Genomic DNA, 14614 nt, shown 5'->3' with positions numbered 1-14614 from the left:
CAGGCTCCAGGCTCTGAGCTGTCCGCACAGAGCCTGATGTGGGGCTCAAACTCACGAGCCGTGAGATCATGACCTGAGCCGAAGTCAGACGTTTAACTGACTGAGCCACCCAGGCGCCCCAAATCTTGGTATTTTAGACATGATGGGACATACTGTTCACTTTACTATCTATCATTTCTAGACACACACACAACACACTTCACTGAAAAGTGTGGTCAGGTGCTTTTGCAGGCAAGATTAGCATTCAGGACAGAAGGTGACATTGACCAAGCTGTTCTTCCCGCCCCCCTCCCCATCACCACACTCCTATCCTTTAGTCTTGTGGGTCTTTCCAAAGGAAATTAAAGTGAATCATACAAGACAATCTTAAAATTGATTGCATCAGAGGCAGATGTCTTTTAGGGATTTGTGTTTCACCAGCTCTGCTGTATCCTGCTCTGAGAAGAGCAGGCGAGTTATGAGCTGTGCAGAGCTGAGCCTGTGTGAATGTCAGGGAAGGTTGTTTAGTGTGCACAGTGTGTTCTCTGAGTTGCTTGAAGCACATACATATCCAAGTCCTGACATGTCTCGTATTTCCTTCCCATGCTTTGTGATGGAATTTGCTGGTTAAAGCATCATTCTTTCATTTACTGGACAGTTTGAAACTTGGTATCTAACTCTTTGAGGTAAGTTTTCCCTTAGTTTTTGTTGCAAGCATTATTGAAAGATAAAAATTGGACTTATTGCCATAGTAATTTAATTGTTAGAGTGACCAACTGTCCAGCTTTCATGCTATCATTATAGTTTTAGGAGAATTCTACTTTTACTGGTTTGAGTCAGTGAAATAATTGTATAATTTGTATGATGGCAGCTATTAGTTTAATTAGAATTTTTCTTTTAGTGAGCTGAATTGTCTTAAAGGATGTGTACTTTGGGACATACGACTAGCGATTAATTGGAATTTCACTTTATTGAAGCATTAGTTTTGTAATGAAAAAGTACCTTTCCAGCATGGTTCAAAAAACGGATCAGAATAAACTAGGAAGGAAATATTGAAAATTTGACTTAACTGTAAAAGACATTGTAAATTAGGACAAAGAATCTAAAATGGCTCTTATTTGTACTTATATTTGCATATATTACTATTTAATCAGAGATCTAATCAGGAAATTTTTAGTTACAAATATTTGAATACAGTTACATAATATAATTTTATTCATTTACTTATCTTAATTTTTTAAAATGTTTGTTTTTGAGAAAGAGAGAGAGAAAGAAAATGAGAGAGTATGGGGGAGGGGCAGAGAGAGAGGGAGACAAAATCCCAAGCAGGCTCCGTGCCATCAGTTCAGAGCCCAATGTGGGGCTTGAACTCACGACCCGTGTGATCATGACCGGAGCCGAAAGAATCAGATGATTAACCAACTGGGTCACTCAGGTTCCCCCATAATAAAGTTTTTAAAAGCTCAGTTTAGAATAGTGAAACTGTACACCTCCTTTAAATCTAAACTTTATTTCAACTTTATGCAACATTGTTTATATAACTTGGGTTTCCAGATAAAGTAACCATTCCAGAGGAGGAATAAGATCATTTGTTTTTCACATTGGGTCTTCATTAAAGCTCATCTGATGTTTCCCTTCAGTTTTTTAGAGTTTCTGTTACATCTCACAAAGGTTTTCTCCTGGGTTGGTTGGAGTTGTAGGCCATCCGTGTTTTCGGAGCAAAATGTCATTCTGAACAGAAAACATAAAGCAAACAGAGCATCAGCTTTTAGATGGAGCTTATTGAAGTGTTTCATCCTTTGTAAATAAATACTCAATTTATGTAATGCATGCTGTTTTTAAAAAATTAGATTCTTATGTTCACAAATATTTTCATAACTTCAGAGAAAAACCAAACCCAAGTCTGTAAAAGCAATCAGTGTAAGGCTGCTTCCTAGAGCTCTGCACTGGGGTGATTTCAGCTCTGTGAGAACAGAAAGTCCTCGGGGCTGTTCTCCTTTTTTCTCCCCAACCACAGCACGTCAAAGATTTGAGGGTAACTATTGTTCCTTTCACTGCATTGCCCTTACTCCAGGGCAAACATTTGCAGTTCCTTCAACTGTTCCTCCCAAGGCAGGCTTCTCTCCCCAGCCTTCTTTCTTTGGGCAGGCTCCAGGTTGCCAGTGCTGTTCTTAAAGGTCCCTGGGCATGAGGCCACTGTCACCAGCCTCTGCCGGGCTCAGCCCTGTAAGCCCAGCCCCTTTCTCTTATTGGTGCAGACACTGTGCAGCTCGAGAAGACATCGCTCTGTGTTTGGGGTCTCTCTTGGAGACCAACTGTTAGACTGCTCTGACTGTTCATTAGCTTGGCCTGAGATGCTGTTTGCTAACTTGTATCCATTAGGACGAAAGTGTCAATAGTCACAAAGAATTCTAGTTTATGGTTTTTCTTCTTTCTTTCTTTCTTTCTTTCTTTCTTTCTTTCTTTCTTTCTTTCTTTCTCTTTCCCTTCCTGCCTGCCTGCCTTCCTTCCTCTCTTTTTTTGAATTACATCTAAGGTCAAGTCTTCATTAAATCAGACTTTTATAATTAAAATAGTGTGTAAGGCAGACGGAGAAGGACAAATACTGCATGGTATCACTTATATGTGGAATCCCCCCCCCCCAAAAAAAAGTAAAAGTCATAGAAACAGTAGAAAAGTGATTCCCAGGGCTTGGAGGGAGGGGAGAGAGGGAGAGGTTGGTGAAAGGGTACAAACTTTCAACTGTAAGATGAATAAGGTCTGAGGATCTAATGTAAAACACAGTGACTATAGTTGGTAACTCTGTACTATGTATGTGTTAGGTGATGAATGTGTTAGTTAACTGGATGGGGAGGATCCTTTCACATGTATACATATATCAAATCACACTGATGTACACTTTAAATAGCTTAATTTTGTCAATTATATCTCAAGAAAGCTAAAATAAAGAGTATTATGAGTAATTTGTGAATGCAATTTTGAAAAATTCAAATGGTAAAGATATAAGTGAAGTCAAATATTAAAAGGTCCTCTTTGCCATCACCCTTCATCAATATCACTCTCCTCCACTTTCCTGGTTTGGCTTATGTATTTCCAGACCTGTTTCTATGCATTTATACATATATCAATGTTCATATGCAAACATAAATAATTCTTTTTTTTTAATGTTTATTTATTTTTGACAGAGAGAGAGAGAGAGAGAGAGCGCAAGCATGAGCGGGGGAGGGGCAGAGAGAGAGGGAGACACAGAATCTGAAGCAGGCTCCAGGCTCTGAGCTCTCAGCACAGAGCCCGACACGGGGCTCGAACTCACGGACTGTGAGATCATGACCTGAGCCAAAGTCGGACGCTCAACCGACTGAGCCACCCAGGTGTCCCAAACAGAAGAATTCTTAATAGAAGTGGGATTATAATGTATGTATTTTTGTCTGTAATGTATGTATAATGTATGCATTTTTCTGAAATTTTTCATTGTCATCAAGGAATGTACTTGGAGACCTGTTCATAACAATCCATATGAATCTATTTCATTCTTTTTCACCTCCTGCACGATATCCCATTGTATGGATATACCACCGCACATTATAGCCACTTTCCTGTTGATGGACATTGAGATTTTCCCAATGGTTTACCATTTACAGATAGTACTGAATAGACATTTTTGTATCTATATATGTTTTGTGGATGTTTGGAGTATTTATCCAGGAGAGATACCTAGAGTTAAAATTCTGGGTCTTAGGTGTATTTAAAATTTTGATAATGTAAGCTCCATGAGACCGAAGGCTTTGTCTATTCTGTTCACTGCTGTATACGTAGCATAAAGTAGGTGCTCACTAAATGTTAGTCATTGAATGAAATACTCCTGCAGAAGCTCCATAATTTACATTCCCACGAATAGTGTATGAGAATGCCCGTTTCTCCACTCCTTTACCAACTCTGGATATTGTCTGTTTTTTAATTCCTGCCAAACTAATGGGTGACCAGTGCTAATTTCATTGATCTTTGTTTTGCATTTACATGATTACTGTGGAAATTGAACATTTTCTCATTATGTTCAGCCGATCACTTTTTATGTCCTGCTGTAGAATCAATGTTATCCGTCCTGTCTCTTCAACCACAACGGGCCCTTTCATCCCTGACTCTGTGTCTTTGGAAGAGAAAATCACCTCTCACTGAATTCCTCCCATGGAGGCACAGAGCGAGTTACTTAACCATTTTTTCCCCCTTGTAGTTAGCAGAGAGATTAAGAGTTATGAGGTTGAATATTTACACCCTGGCTCTGGGATTACGGATTGTGGAGGTGCTCAAAAATTGGTAGTTGTTATTAGTCTCACGAGACATATATTGTGAATTCCATTTATCACGGAAGAACTGAGTCAGAGCGGTGCAGTCAGTGTCTGAGGCTACACAGGTGGCGACCAGCAAGTGGAATTTGAGCTTAGGACTGGCAGAAGTGGGTCAGTGGATTCTGCCTACATTACTGCTTTGCTCGCTGCCTGTCTCTCCGGGAATGCCTCCTGGCCTGTTGTAGCACAGCACCCCTGACCTGATGTCTTTCTTCTAGGCTTCCTAGACCATGCAATACTAGACCTTCACTTACACAAAGTGTGGTCCGTGTGCCAGCAACATCAGCAGCACCTGGGAGCTTGTTACAGATGCAGAATTTCAGGCCCCGCCCAACCTGCATTTTAATTGCATTTCAACACGATTCCCAGATGATTCCTGTGCACATTAAGGCTTGAGAAGCACTGGGATGGAGCGTGTTATTAGTAAAATTAATGCGTCTTGTTTTCCTAATTAGGCCCTGGAATTTCTTTATACAGAGTTACAGCTCAGATTTTTTTGCTTTCCCTAATGGCACCTCATAGTGTGAAGATACACAGGGAGGCACTGAGTACTTGCAACTTAAAAAACAATGGGTCCCACAACCCCTTCTCTTTGTCCAGCATGTACCTCTTACAGCTCCAAGGAAGGTTTGATACGCATGTATATTAATGTCCAGCCCTGCAACTCTGCTGGCTTAGACTAAGGAAAGTCAAATTCATGGGGCCAAGATTAATAGAGGAAGGGACTGTTGGAAACAGTGCATGGGCAGTAAATAGGCAATGAATCAGACAAACCCCGAATCAGACCTGGGCCCAGACAATTAGCCCAAGCTGTGTAATGTCTATCTATGAGCCTCAGCTTCCTAATCTGCACAGCCAGTCCTACCCATTTCAGAGGGTCATTGGGAAGGTTACATGAGACTAACACTCTAGACTTAATTCTGTGCCCACCATGCGGTGGGAGCTCTGTAAACGCCATTCCCTTCCCTCTAGCCCTTTCCTTCTTTAGAACCGTGTGGGTAAGCACCAGTGAGAAGGTTGTGTTGTGTTTTATACAGCTTTTCAGGTCAAGTCACAGAGAATCGTCATGGTGAACAGCCACTAGAACTGAGGAATTACCATCTAGCTGAGAGAATGCGGGGAAGGGTGGTTTTCAGAAGTAGAGCTCTTCTAAAGGGCCAGAAAGTCATGCAAGAATAGCTAAGTGTATACGAGGAGAGAAACAGTTTAATTTTCTCAAATTGATCATGTGGAGAAATCTGTTGGCAGGCTGCAGAGTATGCTCTTAGTAATTGCCAGGATTTTGTATCCCAGGGAGATAAAATCTCAGAGCGCTGTTGTGTAAAGGACTCCGGGGCATAAATCTGCCATGGGACCTCTCCTGGCCATGAAGCCTGTGGGGGGAGGGAGGAATGTAGTTCAGAGGTGAGAGGCCTGCTGTTTTCCATCCCTGCTGAGGACAAGCCAAAGAGAGAAATGGGCTTTCCAACAAAGGAAGGTGGGAGAGGAGAGACAAGTTTCCTGAATACAGTGGGGAGGAGGAGGAATGGTCTGGGGAAGGACAGAATTCTCCTTTCGTGGAGAACTGCAGAACTATAGAAAAGCATGGTTGCCATGGCAAAATATGTTGGGCATCCCTCTGCTCTGCTGATAGGACTGAAGGCACAGCTGGACCACCCTTTCTTTCTTTTATGTCCTACTCTGTCCCCAACCCCTTATTGTCCCTGGGGACCTTGGGGCCAAGGGAGATGTTAAATCACACAGAGTAGCATTTCTTAAGGCTTACTCCATTGGTCCACATCAGAATTTCTTAGGGCTTTTATTAGCAAATGTGTGTCCTGGGTCCCTTCACAAACCGCCATAAATCAGGAGCTCTGGAGGGGGCTCCAGGAATTCTGCATATTTAATAAGCTTCCCACTGACTCTTTGGCACTCTAAGATTTGAAAGGCACCATCGCAGAATGAGATTTTGAGATTGTGATCTGTTACAAGCATTTCTCTGGGTGAACAATAAAAAGGAAATGTCACAACTTGGTCCTTGCCAAAGTACGGTCCTTGGACATCTCCTGGTGATTCACCTGCATGCTGAAGTTTGAAAAGCACTGCGCCACTGAGGTGGTTTCTCAAACTCCAGAGACAGGTAGCTGTTAACCACAGGCAGTGGGAAGAGGCTGGACTGGGAGTCAGAAGACCTTGGTCCTTCCACCTATGGCTGTGTGAACTCAGGATGGTCATTTCACATTTCTGAGCATCTATAAGCCATCAGGAGGACATGATAATGCACACTTTATGATATAAATGTAAGTATTAATTACGGAAGTGCTGGTACATGCAGGTGCATGACAGGTGTCAGGGAAGGCTGTGTTTGCACTCACCGTTGCTGGGTTTCTCCCGCCTTGACTCTGATGGTCTTTGCAACAAGACCCGAGTAGAGGGGCCTTCTGCTCCATGGGATGATGGTTTGGACCGTGTTCCAGACATTGGTCCATACTGCGCCATTTTCCCACTTGAACTTGATCATGACCAGCTCACCGATATCCAAATCCAACGTGATAAGGAAGGAATAGGTTTTATTACTAGTAATTTCTTGATCCCTTGAAGATACAAAGGAAATCAGACCCAGTTTATCTGTAACAGCAAAGTCATGTTTGAGCACATGCAGGATATGTTAGGCTTGCCTGAGTGACTTAGGGAGGTCTTTTCTGTTGCTTTTCCCAAACTGGTGTTGGACAGACTATTTTTAGAAAAAGCAATGGTATGCGAGACTATTAATATTGGGAAAACCATGCTACATCCTATGTTAGGATATTTTTATTTATTTATTTATTTATTTATTTAGAATATCCCAAGCAGTCTCCACTCTGTCAGCAAAAAACCTTATGTGGGGCTTGAACTCACAAACTGTGAGATCATGACCTGAGCCCAAATGAAGAGTCAGATACTTAACTGACTGAGCCACCCAGGGGCCACTGTGTTAGCATATTTAAAAGGCTCTGAGAGTTCTGACATAGTGAATCTGGTAGCCTTCTTTAGCTCAGGTTTCCTAGCTTCAACACTAACACATCAGGAAAGAGAAGACAATGGGGCTTTGGCAATGACCTCGGGGCAGTTCAGCTCTCTGTGGGTTTAAGTAAAGCCACACCACACTCTTTATTTTCCCACTAGTGCTTTTTTTTCTCCCTATATGAATAGAAACAACAAAGTATAACAGTAACAGAAAACCACATGTTTAGGTGATGGACCAATTTGGAGCAAGATTTAAATGCAGGTCCTTAGATATCTTTAGCAGCTTTACTCACTAATCTCCAAGACATTAACATGTCCCAACATTGACTGAGCAGCATGGAAAGCCACAGTGACTTCCCACTATGGAGCTATTTCCCGGGAGAGATCTAGGACAGTGCAGAGGTAACCCTGGGTTTAGGGCGAGACTGATAGATGGAGGGTTCCCCTGCACGGCTCGCCATCGCTCTTCCTGCAGAATGTTGTCAAGAATTGTTCAGGAATCCATCTACCCTGCTCGGCTGTGAGCATACTAGGGCTAGGGTCCTCTACCTCTGGGGCATAGCACAAACACTTGCTGAACGATGGAATCAATGTGATTGATGATCAGAGATCCAAAGCTGGGGGCCATTTTCCAGACCTGAGGACTGTCCCTGGAGCAGGTGGAGTGTCACTTCCCAGGAAGACCCCATGCTGAGGGTGGAGATGCTGAGAAAAAGCAGCCTTTTTCTGGCCAGTGAAGCTGGTGAGCCTCTGAGGGAGGCATGAGGCCACTGTTTGCCTTGTGAGCAGGTGTGTAACAGGGCAAAGGACAGATGGGCAGGCTGGCAGGGCAGGCTGACCGAGATGGGAAATGTGTGCGAAGTTGAAACTAGTTTTATTTCTGTGTTACGGTTCTCAGAACTCACTGGAAAGGGACTCCGGGCCGTCCTGTGGACACCTGCTCCAGCCCTCCCTGCTCCTCCCTGCCCAGCTCTTCTTCCTGCACTGTGGATGGCTCTCACCACCTCCGGCTTCCCTCTCCACTCAGCTCACAGGGCAATGAACCATCGCAAACCCGGGTAGTTCCATCATAAAGCAATCTGCGGGGCTGGGCTCGGGGGTACGTCCCGTCTGAAAGATGTTTGGAACAGTCATATGGGCTGAGAAGAATAAGCTGTGTCCGGCCTGACCCTTGAAAAGCACAGGGTCCATCTAGACCCTGCGAGAAAAAGCAGCACGTCGTCACCAGAGACGGGGCTGCACCTTGTACTCACAGAGTGATGGTAATTTTCTGGTTTTCCTCTTTTGTTCCCAGGAGTGTCATAGTAAACGTTGGTTCTACTGGTTTCTCAAGTTGGTTGATGAACTGGATCTTGAACTGGTAATGATACACTGAAGTGAAAAGGTGGAGGGGGAAAAGGAGAGACAGAATTTAAGTGGATGTTTTAAATTAAAAATCTTATACTTTTAAAATTTAAAAATGCAGAGGGTAAAGTCTAGATGGGTTGATACCAACATTTTTTCCCCCTGGGTGGTGGGATTATGAATGCTTTATATATTTTTCTTTTTCTTTCTCTGTATTTGCTAAATGTCTACAGGGGACGTCTGGTGTATTTGTAATACAATAATTACTATCCAACAGAAGGCAGAATAGGAATCTGGTATACCTAGCATTCTCACCCATTTCTAGATACAATCCTGTTGGACTAGTCCCCTTTCAGAAATTGGTAGTTAGTATTTGTTAAGAGTCCCCTTTCATAAATTGAAGGATATTATCACCTTTCAGGCATCTGACAAAAGTGAGAGAATACACTGTCATTTTTTAGCTTTGCCTCTTGTTTGATGGGGTCACTTTTGGGGTGGACAGAGCTCTAATTAAGAAGCATATGCCCTAATGACCACATCTCTGTATTCTGGAACAGTTCCTGGGCACTAGCTCTGTGGGTGTCAAGGAGAACATTTTCTGATGGAAATAAGATAACTCTAGTTCTGGCACTTGGGCCTAAAATTTTTCCATCTTGTCAAATGCTCAGAAAGTCCTTCTACTGGGCTGTTTAGAGAGGGGAACTTATTTTACTCTTCTTTACCTAAATACAGTCTATATATAATTACTACAAGTACACTCCTTGCTATTAGATGGGTTCGTTAAACACTTCACAGGGCATCCTCTCATTTATTCGTCATAACAACCCTATGAAGTAGGTATTGTCATCATCGACCCCCTTTTATAAATAAGAAACCTGGGGCCCAAGAGGTGAAGGGACATGTTCAAGATCACATAGGAGAGTCTGACTCTTCACTTGGACCTACTGCTAAGGCTCCTAAGATGGCCTTGACTTCCCCTGCGTTGTCACAGCCGTCTATTGGGCTGTTTCTGAAATTAGCCCACCTCATTCCAAAATGGCTGGTTGCTGCTTGGACTTCTCTCTTTTGCTGTCCACATATTCTCTAAATACCTGTAGGGTTTTAGCTCCAACGTGGCAAACAGGTTTCATAGGGTATGCCAAGTCCACTTGATTGATAGGACTGCCCAGAGCCCTGTGTTGAGATGGGTTCTGAGGCTACACCCAGGTTCTTGGGAAGACTGGTCTATGCCTTGGGCAATTTAGGGCATGCTTGCTGTGTATTTGCCCTTCCTGTTCTAGGTAATAATTAATCCAGTAATCCTGATACAATGCCTTCCACATAGTAGGTGTCTAATAAATTTTGTGGGATGAACACACTGACAGTTTGCTCTGGAGTAAAAAGAAGGGTATTCACATTAAGCAGGATGGAAGTCACCTGTGAGAATCCAACACCCGAGTTTCAAGCTGTGTTGTAGGAGAATTCCCACCGGAAAGCATAGATCATGGCACTAGCCACTTGTTCATCCATCCCATGTATCCAGCGTGTGGAAATTCACCCTCTTTGTGAATCAACCTACTACCTGCCAAATGATGCATTTCTACCGGAAGTTGGTAGCTATGTGCAAACCTGGCAGCAGCTCATGGTGTGTTTGCCAACACCCCAGCTGCGGTGTCCTGGTTTGCCTGTATTGCTGGGATTCTGGGTTATTTACCCAACCCACCCCTTTGACATAAATCAACCTTCTCATTTGGTCTTGTGGTGGATTAGCTTATGTTCCTGGGGTTATCTCTAGGGTTTGCTCTGAAGCACCAAAGTTTATTCATGTATTTTTATGTTCCCAGCAAGAACCAAACACTAACAGTTGATTTATAGGCCATGAAGTTTTCTGCTTTAGGTAGGAGCCAGCTTGGGCATCATCTGGCCTCTTGGACAGCGCCCCGTGCATAATAGGTGCTCAGGTCCTTAAGCTCAGATCCTTAAGCATGGGATAAAGTAGTTTGATGCTCTCAGGACTAGGAGGCTGTGGGTGAGAAATAGGAGAAAGGCTCTGGGCCCAGGTTCCAGAAAGGGTTCTTCAACCCTAGGTGGCAGTGATGGAGACAGGGACTCTGGCCTATCATCTCAGAAGCCTCCGAGGCCTTATGCTATTTGGGGTCTGTCAAGAGAAGCCTGTAACGGGCAGTGTTGTAAGTTGAACAGAGGCAAAAGGAAAGGTCCTTCCAAAGACACAGGCTGTAGGTGTGGGTGGGGCTGGATGAGGACAGGACGGGGCAGGAGGGCTGGCCTGAGGGTTAACCTCCTAACGAGGAGGCGGGGCATCTTCCAGAGTACTCAAGGAACACTCCTACCAACCAATTTTAATCCAATTTAATGTGTATTAATTGAAGTCTACTGGTGCTCGGCCCAGTGCTAAAAGCCGCTGGGGATAAAGGATAAAGGAGTACAATTGGGAGTATGCACGGTAACAACACTGGCTAATATGTATTTTGTTTACCTGTGCCAGGCACTTTGCATCTCTTATCTCGTGTAACCCTCACAACAGCTGACACTATCGTCACCTCCTTTTAGAGAAGAGGCAACTGAAGCACAGAGAGGTTACGTGACCTTTCCAGTATCACACAGCCAGATGTAAGCCCTGACCACCCGGCTCCAGGACTTGAACTTTTAAGTGTTTGTACCTGGGACCATAACTTTATATACCCTAAGGAAAAAGTTGAAGTATGGAAAGAGACTTAAGTTCGAGAGTGTCATAGCAGGATTACTTAACTAAAAATAAATCAGAAGCACCTTGGATAGTCACCAACAGAGGAAAGACTATGGACTAATAATGACCATTATGATAACTACCATTCAGCTGTTTACCATGTCTCAGACACAGAGCTAATCGGTTCACGTAATTATCTCATTTCTCATTAACGACGACTTTGTGAGATGCCCACTCTATCCTCCCTCCGCAGTGGGGGAAGTTAAGTAACTTGTCCATTGTCACGCAGCTAAGGGCTGGTAAAGCTGCAATTAGGGGTGAGTCTGCTGATTCTGGGTTCATGTTCCCAACCATGTGATTTACTCTTATGAAGTCATTAAAAGACATTTTTGGAGCAATTTCAATCCTTATAAAAGAAGTGGAAAACGAAAACAAAAACAACCCCAAACAACAACCAGGATACAAAACTGCATATCTAACATGAGACCAACTTTATAAAACAGAACACACAGGAGGGAGATTCATAAAAATATAACAGTGCTTGTCTTTGGAGAGGAAAGAGGGGTAATTTTTATTCTTCTTTACGCTTTTCTGCAAGTTTTCTGTTTTCTACAATATGCAGGGATTCTAATTAGAATTTTATTGGAAGAAGAAAAAGCTTTTAAACAGAGTAGAATGGAAAACAAGAGAACCAGAAGCCATGGCCCGGACTTAGAGGACCTTGCAGCTGGGAAGCCGAGTCACATTTGTGACCCTGGTCACCTCCTGTTTTCCTGTCTCATGGGCGTCAATGTCCATGTCTTCTCTCCCCGAGGGCAGGCTTGGTGTCATAGTAAGGCTTCTATCTCCACGAGTCTCAGCATGCACCAGGTGTCTAAGGGGTATTGGGGGCTCTTTTTGTGAAAATAAGGCAGGACATCTGCTGCCTGAAAGACCCTAACTGTGAATTGGCATGAGATATAACGTTCATTTGCTGAGACCCTGCTATACATCAGGCTACATACTAAGTGTTTACATACATCATTTTTGGTCCTCATAACAAGACTAAATAAGGATAACATGCTGGTCAGGTTCCATTTTCTCCACCTACCCCTGCTATCCCCATCCACTCTCTGCCCGCCCCATGGCCTACATCTCCCGGGCTCCCTTGCCAGATGGTTTCTGGTTGGGAGGCATGAGCAGGTGATGAGGGCAGAGCAGAGAAAGGTCAGGGTGTTTTTCCCTCTGCTCCCGCCTGCTTTGGAGCCGGACCACAAAGTAACTGTGCCCCACAAGTAGCTGCTGTGTGGTTTCTGTAATACCACCCACCCTCTGTAAGGAGTCCTGCCCACTTCCTGGAGCTGACCTCGGCCAGCAGAGTCCTGTTTTCTCCTGAAACCTAGAGAGGTAGGGTGTCAGTTATTCTGGTGGATTACAGACAAGGAAGCAGAGATTTGGACACATGTCCAAGGCCACCCAGAGTGTTACAAGTGGAGCAGAATTTGAACTCAGGTGTCTGTCTCATTCTAAAATCCCCTTCCCACTGTCTCCTGGGGTTCTGGTTCTGAAAGCTGCATCTGCCCTTTGACAGCAAATGGCAAACACTCAGCCCCTGAAGCAAAGCTGCTGTCAAAACCTGCCTGGAATGAAGCCATCAAGACGAAGTGCCTGCTGGGCCTCACCCACCGACATCAGTCCTGGGCTATCACTGCTGCAGATTCCTCCTGCCTGTCCCCTGAATGCCTAGCCCCTGAGTGGGGATAAATGTTTCATGTCCCTGCACTGGAGATGGGTTTTTGTCTTCCTTTGTTCTTAAACTGTGAGTAGGAGGAGATTGAATCCTACATCTGAAATGCTGTGGTTCCACGGTTCTGGGGAAAGGTGTAAAATCCAGGGGTCGGCCTGCCAGGACCCCTTTAGCATCCTTTGAATGAGAATCTCCTGTCCTCCCTCATTGTCTCCCTGGGGTGGGGCCTGTGCAGGAAGTCAGAACCCCAAAGGTGCAGAAGTGGCCTGAGTCCACCGGCTTCCCAAGAGCTCCTGAAAGATGTATGGGCTGTGGAGGGGCACAGGGGTGAGCGGACGAGGGCACCCTTGTGTCTGCAAGAGCCCAGGTGCAGAACTCAGCAGGTTGACAGTGCAGAGTCCTGAATTACCTGCACTAGAAAAGTCACTTTTTTGGTGAAATCTTGAAATGACATAATTTTTGTAAATATGAAAGAGCCTTTCATACTGAGAACTAATTAGATGTCCTTATTTTGGATGTTTGTGTTTTCCTTTACAAGAAAAAAAAAAAAAGACAATTTCCCTATCATCCCCTCTCCCTGCAACTCCGGGACAACGATGCTGTTACAAAGATTAAGGAAAAAAGGGTGAGTAATTTTGCTCACTTTCCCTTCTGACATGTTTAATAAGGATTTTAAAAAATGATTTAGGAGAAATGCTTTTGATCTTGTGACTGCAAAGGGGCCAGCCCAATGCATTCCTCAGTTCAGGCAGAAGAAATTATTTTAGGTCTTAAAGATAAAGAGGATGAAACAGTCCATTAACCCTAAATGAGATCGGGCAAATGCCATCTAGAGCAGACGTGTGAGGCCTCTGGAGATTCTCCGCCTATAGAGAGTCATTCTGAGATTCAAATACCCCAAGCACCCTGGATTCTGATCTCACGTGAGCCCCACTGGTGCCACTTAAAAAACAACTTAAGGGGCGCCTGGGTGGCTCAGTCGGTTAAGTGGCCGACTTCGGCTCAGGTCATGATCTCGCGGGTCCGTGAGTTTGAGCCCCGCGTCGGGCTCTGTGTGGACCGCCCACAGCCTGGAGCCTGTTTCAGATTCTGTGTCTCGCTCTCTCTCTGACCCTCCCCCGTTCATGCTCTGTCTCTCTCTGTCTCAAAAATAAATAAACGTTAAAAAAAAAAAAACCAAAAAAAAACACAAGTTTCTTTGCATAAGCCAGCTGCTGTCGGCATTGGATTGTGGAATTTACAGAAAGAGAATAGTTTGTTTCTTCGTCTTTTTTTTCTTTTTTGTCTCACGGAAAAAAAAAATGATTGCGGATCATTAGATATTGGCTCTGGGACATGTTACGACTCTTTGCAAACATCAAAGAGGTCTTTTCTTTCAGTGTATCGATTTTCTTTCATGAAGATCGGAGGGATGGGATCTCTTGTGTTGTCTTGCAGCACCAAGGGCTTGTCCTTAGACACAAACGGCCTCTGAGGCGAGAGGGGCAGCTTCAGACGGTGGGACCGAGACGCCCGAGGAGGGTGCTGGGCAGGGGCGCGGGGGGGGGG

General features: G+C 44.2%; 1 protein-coding gene across 1 annotated transcript in view; it reads right to left on the bottom strand.

Annotated features, from left to right (window-relative positions):
• Positions 1-1261: 1261 nt before the first annotated feature.
• The window catches only part of LIPC (lipase C, hepatic type), a 54256-nt gene continuing 40903 nt past the window's right edge, over positions 1262-14614 (bottom strand). The window contains exons 3-5 of the mRNA XM_049614137.1: positions 8564-8708; positions 6680-6898; positions 1262-1710 (exon numbers count right to left, since the gene is read on the bottom strand). Of these exons, the coding sequence (XP_049470094.1) occupies positions 1599-1710; positions 6680-6898; positions 8564-8708 (476 nt within the window). The 3' untranslated portion in view covers positions 1262-1598. The remainder of the gene's footprint in view (positions 1711-6679; positions 6899-8563; positions 8709-14614) is intronic.

The sequence above is a fragment of the Panthera uncia genome, assembly GCF_023721935.1.
Source record: "Panthera uncia isolate 11264 chromosome B3 unlocalized genomic scaffold, Puncia_PCG_1.0 HiC_scaffold_1, whole genome shotgun sequence".
In the NCBI taxonomy this organism is placed as follows: Eukaryota; Metazoa; Chordata; class Mammalia; order Carnivora; family Felidae; genus Panthera; species Panthera uncia.
Note: the sequence above shows the minus strand (reverse complement) of the source record. Positions and strands in the feature narration are given on the sequence as shown.